The sequence below is a fragment of the Cinclus cinclus genome, chromosome 3 (assembly GCF_963662255.1).
Source record: "Cinclus cinclus chromosome 3, bCinCin1.1, whole genome shotgun sequence".
In the NCBI taxonomy this organism is placed as follows: domain Eukaryota; kingdom Metazoa; phylum Chordata; class Aves; order Passeriformes; family Cinclidae; genus Cinclus; species Cinclus cinclus.
Window position 1 is genome coordinate 59,903,603 of NC_085048.1, and position 20,099 is coordinate 59,923,701.

At 35.6% G+C, this 20,099-nt stretch overlaps 1 protein-coding gene across 3 annotated transcripts in view; it reads left to right on the top strand.

Moving 5' to 3' along the window:
- Nucleotides 1-20,099, top strand: part of ZDHHC14 (zinc finger DHHC-type palmitoyltransferase 14) — a 91,952-nt gene that overhangs the window by 65,105 nt on the left and 6,748 nt on the right. For all 3 annotated transcript variants that reach the window (XM_062488875.1, XM_062488874.1, XM_062488876.1), the window contains exons 4-8: nucleotides 5,823-5,960; nucleotides 9,479-9,527; nucleotides 13,163-13,265; nucleotides 14,993-15,102; nucleotides 17,507-17,609. In XM_062488875.1, coding sequence (XP_062344859.1) covers nucleotides 5,823-5,960; nucleotides 9,479-9,527; nucleotides 13,163-13,265; nucleotides 14,993-15,102; nucleotides 17,507-17,609 — 503 coding nt within the window. The remainder of the gene's footprint in view (nucleotides 1-5,822; nucleotides 5,961-9,478; nucleotides 9,528-13,162; nucleotides 13,266-14,992; nucleotides 15,103-17,506; nucleotides 17,610-20,099) is intronic.

A 20,099-nucleotide genomic window follows, 5' to 3' on the forward strand; every position in this document is an offset into this window, starting at 1 on the left:
CCCAAATGTTAACATGAGGCCAGAAGATGCTTTCTTTCTGTTTGGTTTTCATGGGGTGTTTTGATTTGGAATCAGTGTATGAAAGTGCTGAAGCTCAGTGATTTAAAGGATCCATTGTGCAATGTTCATAACAGATGTTCCAAAATAACATCAGCGTGCATATAAATGTGACTTGCAATTGACCTTTTGTTATTCATTGCTTTTCTCATTTAAATTTCTATTCAGAAATTTATATTTCATTCCACAAAAGTAACAGCAAAGGTATTGTCAGGGGCACAACTGTCAGGCAGGTGTGTAAGTTAAATTGATCCAAGTATTTGATTGCTGTTGCCAGTTGATGGCAAATCCTATCAGTGGGGGTGGTTGTTTAAATATTATTAAATAAATAATTTTCTTAGGAGTGATGATTTCAGTCTGTGAAACTGAACATCGGCACTAAGGATAGTTTTTATGAATATGCTCTGCCTATTGGATATAAATTCTTTTGTTGTATTAAATTGTCAGGTACTTTGAACTTACTGTGAAAGACTTAATGTAATTGTTATATTTGCTTTTGTGCATGTGTGCATCACTTTCAGCAGTAGGGATTGGATTGCTGTATCTTAGAAGAAAATAAATACTCTGTAATAAAACATATTTCTTATATGAACTTCTAAAAATCTCATTGGTTTTCTTAAACGTTTCAAGAGCAGTCAAATTCTGAAAGTACCGTTTGTCGTACAAAATGTCAAGTCAAGAAACCTGAATAGATGTGATCATATCATGACATCATAGTCCTTCAAAAAGCTTTAATTGTCATCATTATAAATATGTGCAGATGTGTCAGTCTCTCTACATAATTACTCATTGTGAATCCTTGACAATGTACATTGTAGTCCTGTGTTGTACTACTGCTACTATTTAAAAGTAATTTTGAGTAATGCTGCCCAGTTGGTTGAGCTGTAATGTGACTTCTTACTGACACAGGCTCTTGACTCTTTCCAGTCATGGGATACATGTTTGAATATGTAAATAAAGATAATAACATCCAGGGAATGCCTTAGGTTTGTGCCTTTGTCCTACAATGCTATGCCTGCACAGGGTGGAAAAATTACCAAGTGAATTCTAACTAGTGTTCACTGAAATCTCCTAGTAACATGACCTAGATATTTTTGCACCTGTCGACTTCTTGTCTTTGAGTCCTACCTTCACACTGAGCTTTAGAAATATATACTGGTGTGCAGTGATTCAGTTGAGCAAAGAAAAAAGGAAATAGCTCATAAATACTGCAAACTGAAGGGCCAAGCTGACCTATAAATGTTCAATTTAGAAATACTTTAGCGTTCCTTGTAAATTATTAGGCTTTCATTAAATGTTTTGAACAGCGAAGGAAAGCATTTTGGTCATTTTGTGCATTGTTTCCTAGAGTGTAGTGATTAAAAAATGGAAGCAGAACATTTAAGTATTTAGGAGTCTACATGCTGTGCTGTGGAAAAGTAGAGATTTGACTCTTTGGTTCTGAGCAGCAAGGAGCATGCTTTGGTGTGCCTTCTGAAGGAAACACTGCATATATAAGACCGTTGCTCAGTAAAATGGGAAATGTTCTCAGTTTTGTTTTTATCTGTGGTATCCAGCAGTTAATGTTTCTTATGCTATTTTTAAATACAAATGTTTCAGGGAAGGTAAAAAATGAGGAATATCAAAAGTATGAAGTATAGTGTTTTTCTGTTATCCAGTAAACATAGATTATTAGGTGAGTGTTAATCAGACCACTCAGATGAGTGTTAATGAGACCACTGAGTCGTGCTGACAGCTTGCTGCTTCCAAAGGGATTTTAATGTCATCCTCTTCTTTTTTTTTTTTTTCTTATTTCCATGATACTCTGCTTTGTGCCTGTTCACAAAGCATTTGGTAACACACAGGCATTGGTAAGTCAGTTTTTCTCACTCATCAATGAGCAAAATAATTCATTTTTTTTCTTTTCCTGCCAGTCCAGGGAACTGACCTGATTCATCATCTGCTTACGCACTGAAAGAAGAAAGTGGGATGAAGTGGCAGGAAAGGCAGCATGTGACCATCTCTTTGATTGCTACTAATGTTTTAGATTGGCTCAATTATCTTGCGAAGCCTCATCCTTTGGATTTAGTTATGGGGGTACTGGCTATCTTCAGAAATTACTATTTAAATTCAAAGATGTTGATCATTTGGGAAAGAGTAATATAATAGTCTTTGTTACTGTTATTGACAGTTCCTGAAATTTCTTACCTCTTTGGTTTTCTGTGACTTGGACAGCAGCATTTATAGTCTCCATTTATTTATCTCCTCTTTTTATATATGCTTTGCCTTATAAACTCTTAACTCATTTTTTCAGTCTTTATTTGCTTCAGGTTTTGATCTCAAATCCTGAAAAATTAATCAAAACTGGATTTCTCCTGCAGTTGTGATAACTGCTAACTGTAATAAGGTTGGTGTCACAGCTAGGCTGAGTTAACACTTAGCTGCTTCTGAAGGTATTATTTCATCCCTTCTCTGGCAGTATATGTGCTTCACTTGGGCCAGCTTTGGTGTTCGTCTGATGAGGTGATCTGAGGAGAGAGACAAAAGAATGCCACAGTTTTAGGTTCATCTGGCTCTGTCAACCTGTTCCCTGCAAGGTCAAATGAGCACCAGGCTTGGCCTAAGAATAGAGAGCCATGAATACACAGGCAAATGACTTCACAGAACTCCTGAAATTGTAGAAATTGTGCCATTTGTTCTATCAATAGTTCTTGATTAGGTAGATACAAGATACAGCTGTAACATCAAGAAGGCAAATAATCTGCTTTTGTTTAAACTTGAGTGCAGGAGGATGATATATCACGATGTTTCTATCCCTAGAGTGCTTCAGCTTTCTTCTTCCCTCCTTAGGAGTTCTAATACATTTATATTAACAAGAGTTTACGTTACCAATGTTTTAATTGTCTGTGTTTGCCTCAAATATTTTTACATTAACCTTCCCACAAATGTTTGTTTGAATACAGTAATATGTTAACTATCCAGTACTGCAGTCGTCACCTCTTAACAGTCTGTTTTTCACAACAAGAAATTGAATTTCTATTTGCTCTGCATTTTAAGTTCATAAGGACTGGAATTCCAGTTTTTCTCAGCGTCAGTAGTGTTTTATTTCTCAGTGAAGTTGTCTTAATTCCACTGCCAGCATTGTCCAAGTGGAGATGTCAGAGCTTCCTTTACAAAATCATTGGTTGTTCAGTTGTGAACCTTAAGACGCTGTGTTACTTCTTCATTAATACTTACTAGGTCACGTGTTTTTCTAAGAAAGAAGAAACAGCTCCAGATTGAATAGATTTTGTATTTCTCAACAGCATTAGAAGTTTCTGCTTGGCATTTGTGTATTCATTTTGCCAGGGTTGGCAGTTTTCTCCTGTATTAATAACTAAGCAGAGCAGCTCACAAGCTGTAAGGCTGCTATCTTTAAATTGCATTTATGTGTTTGTGTTCTGCTGAGTAGAATCATGTCTTGCCTTTTAATATACTGTTTTGTGGCACGTGTTACATGCCTTTCTATTTTCTGAGAAAAACTAGACCAAATTTATTTATCGTAAGATTCATGTAAACCTTTTAATATGCCTTTTTTTCATTGGAGTTTATTTTCAGTTTAGTACTGTAGTGTAGTGGTTTTTGTATCCAGCCTTTTTGGTCCATTCCTCCTTTATAAATATCTTAGGTAGTTACTTAGTTTTACAATGATTAATAAGGTGTTTCTTGAGAAAGCAGAGCCTTTCAGTTCTCCAGGAAAGTTTGAAGATGGAAATTGAAGAGGACTGACAAATTGGTTAAAAAAAAGTCAGTCTTTAGAAAGGAGTGTGTGTATGTATAGGAGCATGAGTTTATACATAGAGGGATTGTGTGTGTGTGTGTGTTTGTCTGCATTTATCTGAATCCATCAAATAGATGTCTGCATATATCTAAATGTTGTTTCATGGCTAGAAACAGCTTTATGTCAATAAAATTCATTTCCTACTGTGTCAGAATATAAGACAATGAATCTGTGTATATGGAATTCATATTCCCAGACATGTAATGTACTCTTTTAGCAGTAGGATACAAAAATACCCTAGGATTCTGCTTTTTAAAATGGCTCTGTAATTGTGTTTCTTTGTGGTGTTGTTTACTTATGAGTTGTATGTATGAATGAATTTAAATGAAGTAGAGTGTTTACCAGAATATGAGGGCTCGTTCAGTAGCACAGATATAAAGACAAGCACTTTTAAAATGCAGTATCAATTATTTTGGGATTACAGTTGTAGTGCACTGAGAAACGGTAGTATCGCCTACCCAGAGTGTTTACGTATTCTTAGCAGTACTCAAAGTATTCTGAAGCCTTATCCTAAGAAAGTTCAGTGACTTCACCTTGAATAGCCCTGTTGGAATTTGAAACAGATTTATGGCAGAAACATGTGGTCCAGACAGCTGTAATGCAAAACTATAAAAAAAAAAAAAAAAACCAAAACAAAAAACAACAAACCAAAAGTCTGGTGTACTCAGGAATTTGTTGTGCATGTTGTTTTGACTTTTTTTAAATTAAGATAATACTAAATACATCCTTCAAGAAAAACCTCTAATAAACATTTAGCCTTTAACATAAATCCATAACTAAAATAAGCTGGTTTACTTGGTCAGATTTGCCTAACACAAGGCTTAAAGGACTTTGGATTTATAGTTCACCTTTACTGTGGAATTAGAAATAGTTTGATAGTATGTCAGTGGAGGCATAAAAATCAGAGGAAACAGACCAGGATTTGGACAAGGATCAGAGAGTGAAAGAAAGAGCATTAATGTCTTATGGTCTTGGAATTTATTTTAAAAACCTTAACATTCTATCAATGTAATCTCTCCAATGTAAAGTTAGGAAATGCAACTTTGTTTCCTGGTGATAGCTTTGTTTCCATTACCCAGCATACTGGAACATAGAGGGTGGATCCAGGTTGCCTGGGGAGAGGCAGAGTAAACCATTCCCTCTGCTGCTTTCCATCACGGAGGCATTTCCCCCATGATGGGGACACTTGTTTCTGGTCCACCCTGGCCTTTTCCTATGTCATGAACGAGTTCTCTCAGGGAGGTAAAGAGAAAGGGTTTCACTTAGTAAAAAGGAGACAGATCCTATAGTGAAAAGGGTAACAGATCATGCAGATTACCCATTTTTATATGATGTATTTAAATTTTAACATTTGAAAAATGTTTGATGTGGATGATTTTGCTATTTTTAATGATCTTGTATGACAGTGCCAACTCCAAGTGGAAAAATCGGTGGTCTAGAATGAAGAATATCTTGAGCAAAGCAATAAAAGGAAGTGGGAAGGTGTAAATATTTTATGCTCCATAATGGATGGATGATATGGTAGTAGGCATAAGTCAGAGGTGTGATCATGACAGATGTAAAGGAAAGAACCTCAGAAGTTCCAATTTTGAGTAGATGCACTGAAGGGGAAAAAAGCCACCTTGTTTTAAAAAATCAAATACAACTGAGTTGCTAATGCTCCATGTGACAGTGGATAAATCCATGCTTGCTGGTCTGACTGCAGAAGTTGTCACAAGAAAGCTGTTAGTTGAACAGGAACTCACCTCAGCCATGCTTTCTTTAAAAATTATAAGGTTTCATTAAAATACTCCTTTTTTTTCTTTTCTATTTTTTTGTTCCTTTCTAAATAATAACTTCTCTGTGGCTACTTTGCAAATGCCAGTTAAATCATGAATTTTAATATAGTGTTCAGAGAGCATTTTTTCAAATAAACAGCATTTTATTAATTGTTTTCCATTATTTTTTCTTCTGCCTCTCATTTCAGAACGGTTTGATCACCACTGTCCCTGGGTAGGCAACTGTGTGGGGAAAAGAAACTACAGATTTTTTTATATGTTTATTTTATCTCTGTCCTTTCTGACAGTCTTTATATTTGCATTCGTTATCACCCACGTCATCCTTCGTAAGTATGCTGGTGAAATCAGATTACGTATGTAGCCATTTGCTTGAGTTTTTTAAGTTAATATTTTGATCATTCAGGGTTTATTTATTTGTTTATTTGTTTATTTGCCTTTTCTCTGAAACTTCACAATCTCCAATGAGTCCCATTCTGATCTATAGTAGGTACTGCTCATAGCAGTCATTGGCCTGGCACTGGCTTTACCTTAATGCACTCCTGATTTTCTTTTAAATTTTTTTTTGTCCTTTTATGGATGATTCATTGAAAAAGCATCACATATACTGTATATTTAAGTATACAGGTAGTACAATTGACCTAAAGAACTTCCATGTGCTTTGTTAACTGTAAGCATGGGTCACTTGCCATCCAGACAGAGAGGTAAATTACTAGAAAATAGATTGGAGCTGTACTTTTTGTAGTTTCCTGTTTAGCTTTACACCATTCTCAACCCTATTTTTAACACATTATTTTCATTTGCATAGACATTCTGAGAAAAACAATTCATAACAGAGTGAATCAGAAATATTAATGAGTTTGTGACTGATTTTTATTTGTATTCAGGGTTATGTTTGAGGTCAAAACTCTGGGGTACTGTCGTTTTTTTCATACCTCTAACTAACTTTGCTGGCTCCTATATGGATGATGATGGTGACATTTATGGTGGCAGGTTATTTTTCACTAATTATACAGGATATTGCCTTAAAGAGTGTTTCTTTAAGTACTTTGGAAATCTGCTTATTCCTTTGTATTCTGCATTGCAACAGAAAGCTGATAGAAATAACAATTTCAGTATATGATACATTTATAAAGATAACTTGATCATGATAATATTCAGAGAACATTTTACTGGAAAAAATATGTCAGATTGTGCTCAATTTCTGGCATTGTTTACAACGTGCAGGGAAAAGTTGTATTTTAAAGTGCAGAATTCCTGTTCTTACTTGTTCTTCACAAAACTATGATGCAAGCACTGAGAGGCTCTCCTGTAGCTCAGAAATCTAGTTCATAGGCTAGAACAGGGATATGAATTTTGAGGAAATCTGAATGAACAACTTGTTCGCGCTACCAGCTACAGTATTTCCAATACCAGTTGAAAAAAGCAGAGATAAGATGTACATATTGTTTCAAAATGGAAAATTATTAGAAAAAGAACACTTGCCATTAATACTTAAGTGTTTGTTATTTATCTGGGCATACATACACACCTTTTCATTTAAGCAGAAAGACACATGGTTTTTATTTTCTGAAATCTTTGCTAGCGTTCATTAGTTGAAAACATTCCTAGTCTGACAACGTAAAGCTATTTTTGACACTACCCTACCTTCTTTTCACAAGGACTTCAGTGATTTTTCTTTAGTTTTCAGTATATGAGTTATCAATATAACATCAGTATTTCATGTTTTGTATGGTAAGTAGGTTTATCTAGTGGATTTTAAATTTACAGTGTCCTAACTCTTGAGTCTGATTTAGACAAAGAGCAGAGTAATTAATTGTGCCTGTGTGGTTGAGAAGCACTTAAGCATTGTGTAGATGTTATAGATTATGTATAGTAAAAGTTAAATGCTGAATTGCTTGTCAGCTGCAAAATATTCTTGCCATGGAGGTTCATCTACCTAGAATGAGATAAGAAAAAACATCCTTAAGCTCTGAAGATTGATCAGTCCTCAAAGGCAATGGGAGCAGGTATGAAATGTGATTAGTTCCTTCATGTTTAATTGATACACTGGAGCTTCAAGCCCAGCTTTCGAATTTGTCTGCTACAGTCTTGACAGTGTCCAGAAAAGAGTTCTTTACAAATAACATTTTCTTATCACTCCACTCTCTTTGTGCCTACCATACCTCTAGAAGTCCTCCATTCTACTTTTCTAATAATTACCACACAATTTGAGTTTTGTTTTAACGCTCTTCAGTTCTTTAGCTGATGCTAACCATTAAGCAGGATTCTCAGCTACTTAATCTGAGCCTTTGCTTTTGGCATAGACTGATGGAAGTCTTGGTTTTAGACCTCAGACTTTGACCTTCCTGCAATATTTCAAAGTCATACATAAGTCATGGCAAAATTATTTTATTTTAATGCCTCTTGATTTAGACAAAATTTTTTTAAGCTTGCATATTTTTATAATACATCTTGCAAGGTGGCATTTTATAAATTTTGGTGGGCCTAAGTGGTGGTGAGATGTACGATATATCTTTTTGTTTTCTGTGGCCTTCTGAGGCATACATTGGAAATTTGTTCTTTCTAGGTTTAAGAATATGTGTGCATAACATTATTGAGAATAATAAAACTAATTTGTAAATAAGTTATACTAAAGGTACTGTCTTGCAAGATTATTTTCCTTCTCCCCAAATGGAACACATTTCCAGTAGCAGTATCATCTGTGTTTACAGTTACTTGTCTCTGAGGCATCAGTATTTCAACTGTTTGCTGCAATGAGCAACCTTTCCCTTCTGATGTTTTGGGCACTGCTTGGAGGAGTGTGACCAGCAGTAGGGTATAGAAATCACACCTACCTGCTGCCAATGCCATTAAGGATGCTAAAAATAGTAAGAACACAGGGAAACTTCCAGTAGTCTTCTACTTGAGACTAAGAACCAATTATAAGTCTAAAAAGGCTCAGAAATACAAGGTAAGTAACTTTCCACTTGGAACTCTAAACAGTAAAATTAACCAGATGGGTCTAGAGAATTCCACATTTATTTATTTCTTCTTAGCAAGACAAGATTCTTCTCTCCATACAGGTCTTCAGATGAATTTAGCTAAGTGGAAAATTTTTGCTGTGGGGAAAACGTTCAACATTTAAATAATTTATGTTATACAGGAAAGTTCAAACTGTGTGCCTGTAGCTATGTCAGATTAAGTCAGCTACAACAAATTCACTTGTTGCAATCAGCAAATTGTCAAATCACCCTTTTTGATTAATATCTCATGGTTATGGAACCCAAGCGCTTTTTTACTTTGCATGCTTCAGCATTTCTAGTTGATGGGCTCATGCTTCTTTTGAGCTCTTTTCAGCTACTAGATTGTCTTTTGTTTGCCTGGAGGCAGCAGTAACCTATTCAAAAAATCCTCTGTGTAGGTGCAGTAGGAGGAGAATTATAAATGAGAGATTTGCTTCCAAAACAAAAGGTGGAAAATTGAGAATCTGAGTTTATAGAATAAAGTTTCCAAGTCAAAAAGTTACTTTGAAAAATAGTATTTCAAAATGAAACAGAAGGTTATAATTTTTTCCTTCCATATTAGGTCTGGAAAGAGCAGGGGTAATCATGAATCTTGTTCATGGGAAGTATTTGTGCATCAGTTTGGTATGACTTGAGAAAATATCCTGCAGATGCTAAACCTGATAAGTTGCTCAAGGGCTTTTTGATGTTGCTGCTGAGCAACATATTCTCAGATGCATATCATTCAAATCTATTCTATGATCATTTTGTTATCTTCAAATGTTAATTGCTTTAACTATAGTAAAAACAGCCCATAGTCCCGTTTCTTACTTGGCTGGTAATTTTGGGTTCTATTTCTACAGGTTCTCAACAAACAGGGTTCCTCAATGCTCTGAAGGACAGTCCTGCAAGATATCCTTTCACTGAAACATTGTAGATTTTGTTGCAAAATAACATCTGAGATGGTTTTGCTTGTTTTCTTGCTATTGTTGATTGTGTCCTTTTAGACTTTATCAGTTAATGATTTCATCACTTCTGCACAATAGGATTTCTTGGCACATGTTGGAGGTAGTAAAGAGACTATGTTCTGGAGTGAATTTTATTCTTCATGTTTTGCAGAGCAGTACTCTTGACAAAGATCTGTAGTTTCCATGTCCATGAAATATGCTTCATGTTTTGTGATGGAATTCATAAACACATTTTGCACTAATACATGCTGTGGTTTCACTAAAAATACTCAAGAATTGTTCTGCTTTTACAACTGAAGGTATCCAAAATGGCTGATTCTTTCTGGGATAGAAAAGTAGATTTTGGAGCAACAGATACAACATGCTTTCCTTGAAGAGCTCAATTTCTGAAACTGTTCCTTATGTTTTTAGAGAAGTCATTTTCAACTAACAACTTGTGTTAAGTTACGTAGCAGGATGTAAATTGCATACATAGGGACTCCTGTTGTTCAGCTTGGAAAAGAACAAGACACTGGGGACATCCCATTGTGGTCTGTCAGTATATAAAGAAGTCTCGTAAGAAAAACAGAGATTTCTTAGCAGAGCCTGTAGTGACAGAACAAGGTTTTAAGCTGAAAGAGAGTGGCTATAGATTGGCCATAACAAAGTTTCTGCGATGAGGGTGAGCAGGTTACCCTGAGATTTTGAAGGTAAGACACATGAAGGGGTTACACTGAAATTTCCATCTCTGGAAGTGTTCACAGCCAGGCTGGATGGTGCTTTGAGCAACCTGGCCTAGTGCAAAGTTCTTTAAGATCCTTTCCAGCCCAAGCCATTATGTGGTTCTATTCTGTAAATGCTCCATGCATTTTTCATCACTTCATGGGAGCTGCCTGTGTATTTTCTACTCAGTGAGAATGGAGTCAGAAAAGAGCTAACATAATGAAAAAAATGGGAAACTGATGAAAGTTCTGGTTAGTTTCTCTACGCTCATTGCTTATTTGTATGTTTTGAATGCTTCCTGTCTGAATAAAGAGTTTTCACCTCTCACAAAGACACTATAAAAAGAATTCTTTCCCATTTGTCCATTGTGCTTCACACAGTTTGCTTTTCCACACAAAGGTAGGAGAAAAAAACTGTCATTCATAGTTGTGTACAGACTCTTTGCAGGTCATTTTCCCAAGTGTCAGATTCTGCAGATATATTTTTTGTGTGCTTGTCTTCATCATGTAGAATCACTAGCTCTAAACTCCCTTCTTAAGCAAAGCCATGTTCAGATTTTTTTTCACAAATAATTTTACAAAGCACACTTCTAAATAACACAACAGTAGCTTCCAATTAAAACTGTTACAGTCAATTCTTACAAAAGATAATTCTTTCAAACTGTTTTCAAATAGAGAATATCTTTCAGTTGTCTTTAAATCAAAAGGTAATTGCTTATGCATTTGAGGATTTTTGTACAGGAACAATGGCCTGATAATTGTGTTCAGAGATGTGCTGCTTTAGAAGGCTTAGTAGCACATCTTGCAGAAATGCCTGGCTTGATAGTGATACACTGGACACAGACAGTTTAAAAGTTTGGTTACAGTTAATTACAGCAAAAAAAATAAATTGTCCAAATTGTATTGGGAATGCTGCTTTGGAGCCAGTTAATTCAGGCACAGAGAACATGGGAATTTCAGTCTTGCTAACAACCCTGTCTGCATGAGATGCTAAGGGAAAATTACACTGTATGATGCTGGTAAGATGCTATACCATAATATGCTAGGAGGTTATACTTTTTTGAGAATATATTGGTTTTTTGTGTGTGTTTTATAGTTAATGGTCTTAGGTTGAATTAGTGAATTCTGGTTAACTTGACATAAACTATCCCTTGAGTTGTTTTTGGATCATTGTGTAGGGAACTGAAAAATGTCCCTTCCTGTGGGGAACTGAAAGGAGTCTTGAACTGAAAGAAATTCCCTCTTTCCACCCCCGCCCCCCCCCCCCCCCCCAGTAGAAATTGCAACGTGGAGAGAGAAATTCACTTTTCAGTACCCTTTTGAGTGTTAATTGTGATGAGAAACATCCTGTTAGTGATATATTCAGGTTGCAGGGAGCCCTTTTCCCTCTAAGGTGGTTCTTTTCTGAGCTGGTGAATCTTCTTCCTGGTGTGCAGATTCTACCCAACGGTGCTCATCTACAGCCTTCCTTGCTATTTCTGCTTTATCAAAGCCCAGTTTGTATTGCACGTGATGTTTTGGGCTGTTTCCTTCTTTTGCATGTTTTGGAACCCTCTGCAAACAGTCTGTTTCCTTGCCCATTACCCCTTGTACTCCTTGCTTTAACTGTGGCTGTTGCAGACAGTCAGAGTTCCTGTCTTGTGTTGGTTTGACTTCACCCAGCCTGAGGAGGAAATGAGAGGCAGAGCGTAGTGACCATGCTGCTCAGCTGTGCACTTTGGTCACCCTGCTGCTTTTGGAGCAGATCTGCTCAGAATGTAAATGGCTCTTTTCTGGCTTTAAACCACTCTGATTGAAATAGGTTCTAGGGAAGATTATACAGATACTTCAGGTATCCCCCAGTTCATTAGGGTTGAGCAGCCCTGCAATACAAAACTCTTCACTTTAATGTTAGGATTTTTTTATTGCAAGTATTTATGTCCATCCATGCCATTTCCAGTGTCTCTGTGTAAGGGTGAGGAACTGTCATAATTTTCTTCTATTGATAGGTTCAGTGATAAGGGTGTTTTTCCTGTGTTCTAAGTCTGTGTCCTTGTTCTGGAAAATTTTGAGTTTGCGTTGTCTTGGAAACTGACTTCACTAAAGGTTGATATTGCTAATGTACAGATTATTTTTATCCTATTCTTTTCTCATCATTTTGTTCCTAGTCATGAATTTTGTGTATTTTTCTGGAAACCAAAGCATTCTCTTCTGTTGATTTGTGTTCCCTAAAAATAATAATTAGTAATAGTAATAATAACCAAAATATTGAAGTATTATATAAAATACCATTCTCAAAGCAGATGTATTCTGAGTTCATAGCTATTTTGTATTAATAAATAAATAAAACCTATAGAAGGAAGCCTTCTACAGAAAGTTTGGAAAGTTCTTCTTTGTTTGATTCTGTAAAGTTTAGAATCAACTTTATTGTCTTACTTTTGCGATGATGACTCCTTTAGAGTTAAAGGAATTATAAAAACTGTAGTAAGTATGCAGTGTTGAGTGCTGACTGTTTTTCTGAGTATGCCAATCAGTGCATGTGCACACCTTTGCTGCTCCCTTGGAGGTGAGTGTGCTCCTGCTGGATATGTCCCTGTGCTGTTCCTGTAAGTCACATGTGTGAGCACCCAGGCTCTCATCTGTGTATCCTGGGTGTGCAGCCCTATGCATTGCACCTCATACCAACAGACCACTGGCTGGACACACACTCCTCACAGAGTTTAGCTGGGGTGGTGCTGTGTCTGGGCTAGGCAGATGCCTAGAGTTTATTTTTTGGTGACCCCTTTGAAATATTCCAGAGATCTCAAAAGACATGTGGACTACCCTGAATCTTGTGATTTTAACTACTCATTATCGGATTTTTTTCCTATTTGCATGTATTTCCTTGACTTTTAATTACTGTGCTGGAAGCTGTGGTGTGTTTTTTCTCAGTATGGTCCATTGTTGGCCTCTCAGGTTTTCATACGTATTTGATCAGCTCCAATCAAACAACAAATGAAGATGTAAGTTTGTAGTATATTTCTGCATATGTATTGCTAAATAGTAATGAGGAGGTTTTTCTCAAGTCAGACATGTCTGCATCATTTTTTTAATACCTCAGTAGGAAAGAAGGAAAGGTCATGCTTGATTCAAAAGATCAGATGAAATCTTTTTGACTATATTTGTTGTGGTTTGAAGATGAGCTCATTATATACATAGTATGTCTGTTATGGTTTACACATATAGCATCTCTATCTTGAAAAAGGAACATACAGGAGGGAGGAGACAAACAAGTATGTTTTATACAGCAGGAAATTATTAAGTATTTTTCAGTATCTCCTTTTCACTGGAAGTGATAAATATACTTTAACTCAAAATTTGCTTAGTGTAAAACTTGAAAAGTGTGTTGAATTCTCGAGGCAAAAATGTCATCCTTTATTTTGTCATACCTCTGAAAGTTTTTTACCATTCTGAGGTCCAAAACCTCTCGTAAGGAGTATATCATTAATTTGAAGATAAACTTCCTCATTTTTACAGCTGTTTATTTCACATAGGATTCCTTTGTTTTGGTGTTATGTTTAACTGTGTAGGGAGTATTCATGTGTCCTTCCATAACTAAAAGGAGAAATGTGTAATGAATGAAAGGAGAAGATAAAATTATCTAGGGAGTTAATGGTACAGAAACCTTTTAAAAATTTAATAAGTGATCTAACAAAGCACTGCAAGCTTTAAGTTGTTTTATTGTAATTTCCTATTGTACCTTTTTCATAGGTATCTGGTAGGTACAAAAGTAGCATCTTCAGTACTGTCAAATATGTTTTGTTACTGTTCAAGGTCACAGCTAAAATTATAAATTTTGCAGTATAAATCAATCAACCAGAAAAGCACTTCCCAAGCAGGATCAAAATTAATTGTGCATCAGTGTCAAGTATCAGAGCAAGTGGCCTGACTTGGAAGAAATCGGCCTTGTTAATAAGACAGATGAGAAACTCGGTTATTCCTCCATTATTAGGTTTATGCTGAGATTGTCTCTCTAGATGGACTTAGTGTGCTTCCACCCACTTCCCTCAAGTCAATGTCTCTTCTGGACTGTTGAAAGATAGATAGCAGGGAACTGCAGCAGTGGAACATGTCAGAATATCAAGTAAATAAATTAAATTACTGTTCAGTAATTTAATTTTAAACATAAATTCCCAATTGAGTACAGCAAGACATTTTACTCAGGCTCTCAAATATCTCACAAACACGAAAAGCAAACTAGCTGAGGGAAAGTGTAATATTCAGTAAAAGGTAGCAATGGCTGCATTTGCTTTACAATTTTAGAACCATTTGTGAACTTTAGGGAAGATAATGTTGTGTGATATTGCACAGCTTGAGAACTTATCCATGAGTATGAAAAATAAGTGCTCTATTGCTGGCTTTAATAATGTTTTGCAATTGAGCCTCTTCTGTAAAACATGCTATTATATTTGTGAAATTGAACTTGGACCATTATGTTTAGATGCTGAAATTCCTGCTTTGAGTATATTGATTTCTTGAGACTGTGTGTTGTCTACATCTGTGGAGGGGAAAGTATGTGCTCGTAGGGTCCAGTCTTCATAACAACCCAAAACTCTTTTAAATTGTTTGGAAAATGTCATTATGGATTTTCTGTGGTCTTCTTCTGCAAGTAGCATGTTGCAACCTTAATTTTTCACAGCCATTTTCTGTACTGTATTACATGTGATACATATTGTTCATATCTCTTCAGATTAAAGGATCATGGTCAAATAAAAGAGGTAAAGAAAACTATAATCCCTACAGTTATGGCAACATCTTTACTAATTGCTGTGCTGCTCTCTGTGGGCCCCTTTCTCCAAGGTAAGAGTATCAAAAGTATTGTTAGCATAAATGAAGCCATGTGATTATTAATGAAAAAATATTATTTTTGATTATTTGAGTTTACTCAATAAAATGAAATTTTTGGATTAGTGTCCGTTAGACACTTTACATTTTTCTTCAGTGGTAAGGAGATAAATTGGTGAATTGTGTTTAAATTAAGGAGTGATCAAGTCCTGTAAAATTACATCTGAAATGGAAATAATCTTGCTTGTTGTTTGAACTTTTACCACTGCATTTAATACCTTAGAGGAAGAAAAGATTTCTAGTAGTTGAATGTTGCATGAAGGTTAATCTGGAATTTTATGAAACTTTTACATTCCTAACAAATGTGACATGAGTTGAGGAGAGTTGAGGAACCTTAAATCTACAACTGGCTTGATAATTGTTGATTTTTGTCTTTTCACTCTGAAATGTTTTATTTAAATGGACAGTATTTTTTTTTAAATTATTACTGTTAACATATATACATTAAACTGATTTTGGTGGTCTTACACTAAAGCAATTCCAAAGAACATAATGGATTATGTTTTGCTGAATACATTTTCACCTTTGGAAATCTGAAATATTGATATATTTGAGGCTGGAGATGTTTTTTCAGCTTGAAGAAAATCTAGTACAGAGCTGAGACTAGAGAAATAAAACTGGCAGCCAGAAAAACGTAATTCTTTTCTTATTCCAGTGCTCAGTGATTGGGCAGCTCATGTACCTATTCCTTGGTTGCTATGTTTTGCTTTGCCTGGAATTACAAAGTTATGAATCTGAACAAGAAGCAAGAAAGTAAATGATTTTATTATAGTCCAGTGGCTCAGGTGTTTAATTGGAGTGAGATTTCTGGCTTTGCTCTCAGGAAAGTTAGAGGTGGTTTTTCTGTGAGCAGTCAAAGTTCAGTGGGGAGACTGACATCTTTTCCTAAAGAGGAAACAACAGAATAGAGATTTCTGCATACAGGGTTACCCCTGGTGAGAGTGAATAGCTTTGTCTCTACTTCCCGCCTGTGTGGATGTTGCCTGAAGCCAGCCTTTTAATTCTGCCATTTTGATTTTGATAAAAGGATGGGACATAAAAGCGCAATTCCATGTTTCAAATTCTTTTGACTCCAAACAGAAATCTTTATTAAAATTACTTCATGTTTGTCAGTATAGGAAATAGTATATTGGGCTGATAAAAGTACCAACACACAATTGGACCAGGCTGGCATTGGCTCCTGTGTTTTCACAGAGTTTGTGTTTTTTCCAAAATTCACTGCAGCAACATTGCTTATTTAAACATTGACATGTATATATAGAGGTTCTTCAGAGAGTTTTGCGACCACAGGGGAAAATTTTCAGACTGTAACATGTAAAATATAAGCTTACTTCTTTTACTTTTAATCTCAGCTGTGTCCCAAGTAACTAAATATTTAGGTTTTTTTCTCTTAAATTCTGGAAAAGTGGCTTACCAGCAATTTCAGCTCAAAATTCAAAATGTTCAAGTACCTTTGAATGAAGTGCAGATGAAGAGAGGATCTGTAACTAACCAAAACTTTTCTCACTTCTGTTAAAGATAATTCATGATTTTTGCACCTATGCTAGTAAATTCAAAATGTATTTTACATGTCCTCAACAGTTACTTTCAAATCTTAATTTGATCCGCGGCTGTCAGCATAGGTCTAACCAGTATTCTGGTGCAACAAATTATATAACTTCTTTAAGCATCTTTAATCTTTAACTAGGTTGGATTATTTAATTCTCTGTAACTTGTTTATAATCTTACACAGATTTTTTTACTTACATTCAGTAATTTCTCCACAGAGTATTTTCTTAGAAATAATAAATATTATGAGTGCATCACTTGGGTAAGCACAGTGGAACACTGTAAGTGGAACATTATAAGCAGTGTTAAGTAGCTGTCATGAAACACCTGGCAAGTTAAGTTGTCTGTCAGAAAGAAAGATGTACTTTCATTCATTCTTGCTAAATTTTGTGATGAAGTAGTTTCGATTTAGATTTGGAAGCTGATAAAAAAAAGAACCTTTAAAAGGGATACTGAATCAAAGTGCCCTGAGTGAGTTTTGTCATTTATTTTTCACCTGTGGTTTAAAATTATTAGGTTTTGTGGTATCTGCTGGTAAGCTTCTAAGTCTGTTGTCTCTGATAAAAATCTGAAAAAGTAGCACAGTACATGTGATTATATTGCAGGCAGTATCACGAAGAACAAGTGCCTTAGTGATGAGTAGAAAATGAAATCTAGTACTTCATTTGACTAAAAGGGGGCATTAGAAAGTATTGGTGAGATATTAAGGTCTGTTTTTTGATAGCAAGTTTATCTTTCTTTTTATTGAGAGGAGCTAGTTATTGATCAGCAATGTCTCTAATACTTTTCCTTTATTGTGATTATTCTGTAGCTTAATTGACAGAAGAGGATTTATACAGCCAGATACACCGCAATTAGCAGGACCATCAAATGGCATTACCATGTACGGGGCCACACAATCTCAGAGCAACATGGTAGGAATCATCCCATAGTGTTGTTCATCAAGATTCCTGTGAATGTTTTTCTTCTCCACTTTCATGTGAACTAATAACTAACTGGATACAGCTGACACACTGGGTGGAATGAGTTGTTTAATAACAGTAAAGAAAAAAACAAAATGCAAGGCTCTTTTTAATGTACGTTTGACACAGTGTAAGAGTTATTGCTCATGGATTCCAAAAAAAAAAGAAAAAGAGAGTATTTTCTTCACTGTTGCTTTATTATTGAATATACTGGCATTTTGATTTTTGCTGTTAACACCTACTGTGTTTTGAACTGGAATATTCAAGTATCATGGACTTACTCTGGTTCGTCATTTTCCGGCTAATTGTTATTTTGTGTGGCACTTTCTTCATACCCTTATTTTCTTCTTTGCTCGTACGCTGTGATATTGCATAGACTAATGTATTTGAAAAAGCAAAGATGAACAAAGAGTTTCTAGGGGAGTAATATTCTGTAGAAAGAGCAGGAGGACTCTGAACCTGAACAAAAAATGGCAACTGGATTGTTACAACAGAAGTTTTTTGAACATCTTTGAAACTGGGCCAATAGTATTTACTTTGGGTTTTTTTGTTGGTAGCATTTGGCTATCATAATGGAAGATAGGCTTTCCAGTGCCAAAAAGAAGAAAATAACTGGAAGGAGATCTTTTCCTGAAGGCAACCATCTTGCATCTGTGCCTCTTTCTGAATTGTTGTCCACATATCTTCACAGTATGTGAATTCTAATACTTTGTCAAAGAAGTCGTGAGTTATGAATACCCTCCCTCTGCCAAAAAAGAGGAAGCCATGAGGCCTTCTGACATAGTTCAGCCTTTCTTTTGAACAAAAGAAGAAAAGACATGCTCTTCCCAGACAGATTAGTTTTAGCGTCACCAATAAACTCATATAAAATTTTTCCTGTAGTTCTTAAGTTGGTTTTACTTAATGTTTTGAGGATTAAATAGATTTGTTAGTCTACTTAATAAGAAAATGTATTAGATAGACAGTATTAAGTCTAAATCTTCTCAGGTGCAGTTGAGCCAAACAAGGTAATGTTCTACATAAATTTTATTCAAAATATTATAACTCTGAAGAGAGAAAAGAGAGTTAAAAAAAAAAAAAAGAAAGAGAGAATACTAGAAATGGGCTAAGGGCTTTCAGGGATTACCCAAACTTTCTGATGACTGTCAAGGCTTCTTATTTATGAGGATTATAAACCCACAATGTGTCCATGGCATTAAATTGTCTTATCACTGCAAGAGTTTAGGCACTATCATTATTCCTAGATATTACCAGTTTGGTAGAAAATGGACTGAGTTTATCTCTAGAAATGAAGAAATCTGTTCTGGTATTACTTTAAGTCAAACTGTTAAAAGTAGTTGTTAAAAATTTAGAGTGTAATATCTCTAATTACAGAAATTCTTCAAAATTTCCTCTTATATCTTAGAATATCACACCTAGAACACAGTGCATATTTCACTCCTGAAAATGACCTCTTAGAAAAAGCTTAAAAAATGTAATATGTGTAGTTTGGTTTGAAGGAATATTTCTGAAGACTATATGATGCCATTTTTCTTAGGACATCTTTTCTCTTGGTCAGTATCCAAGACCAATTGGTTTCTAAGGACTGCTGGCTATCAGCATTAAAATTTCTTCCTTGGGTTTTGTTGTAAACTGTTAAGGACTGGCTTAGTTTACCTGTCTCTCTGACACTATTTTCCCTTCTCTGTTGAAGGGGATATATCTGGTACTGGAGCTGGTATTACTGTGGTTAAAGACATACAAAATGAAATTTCTTGACTTAAAGGACCATGTGTAAATCATAGCTGTAGACCACAGTACTTTTCAAATGGCAAAAGTTTGGCCACTTATACATCATTAGAGATATTTATACTATTTTAGCAAGCTTAATGCTTTTGATTACAAAAAATAAATTACTAGAAGTCTGAAGTGTGTTTCAGTACACCTTTGTAGTGTGTCTCTCTTGATCTTATTGCAGAATGTATTGCATCAGGTCTTCATGTCTAGATGTTACCCTGCTTAATCCACAGTGTGCTAAAATATCTCTCTTCACCATTGTTATAAAATAAAGATTTAAATGAGCATATTCTCTGACACTTGTCTTCTCTTACTCCTTCCCTCTTTCATTTCCCTTTCTTCCCTCTAATCCTTTACAGAATCAGCTATGTTGGAAAAGACCTTTGAAATTGAGTCCAGCCTATGACCAAACACCACCTTGTCACCTAGACTTTGGCACTCAGTGCCACATCCAGTCCTTTCTTAACCACCTCCACGGATGGTGACTCCGCCACCTCCCTGGCAGCCCATTCCAGTGTCCAGTTACCCCTTCTGTGAAGAACTTCTTCCAAATGTCCAACCTAAACCTCCCCAGGTGCAGCTTAAGACAGTGTTCTCTTGTCCTGTCACTGGTTGCCTGGGAGAAGAGCCCAACCTTCATCTGACTAAAACCTCCTTTCAGGGAGT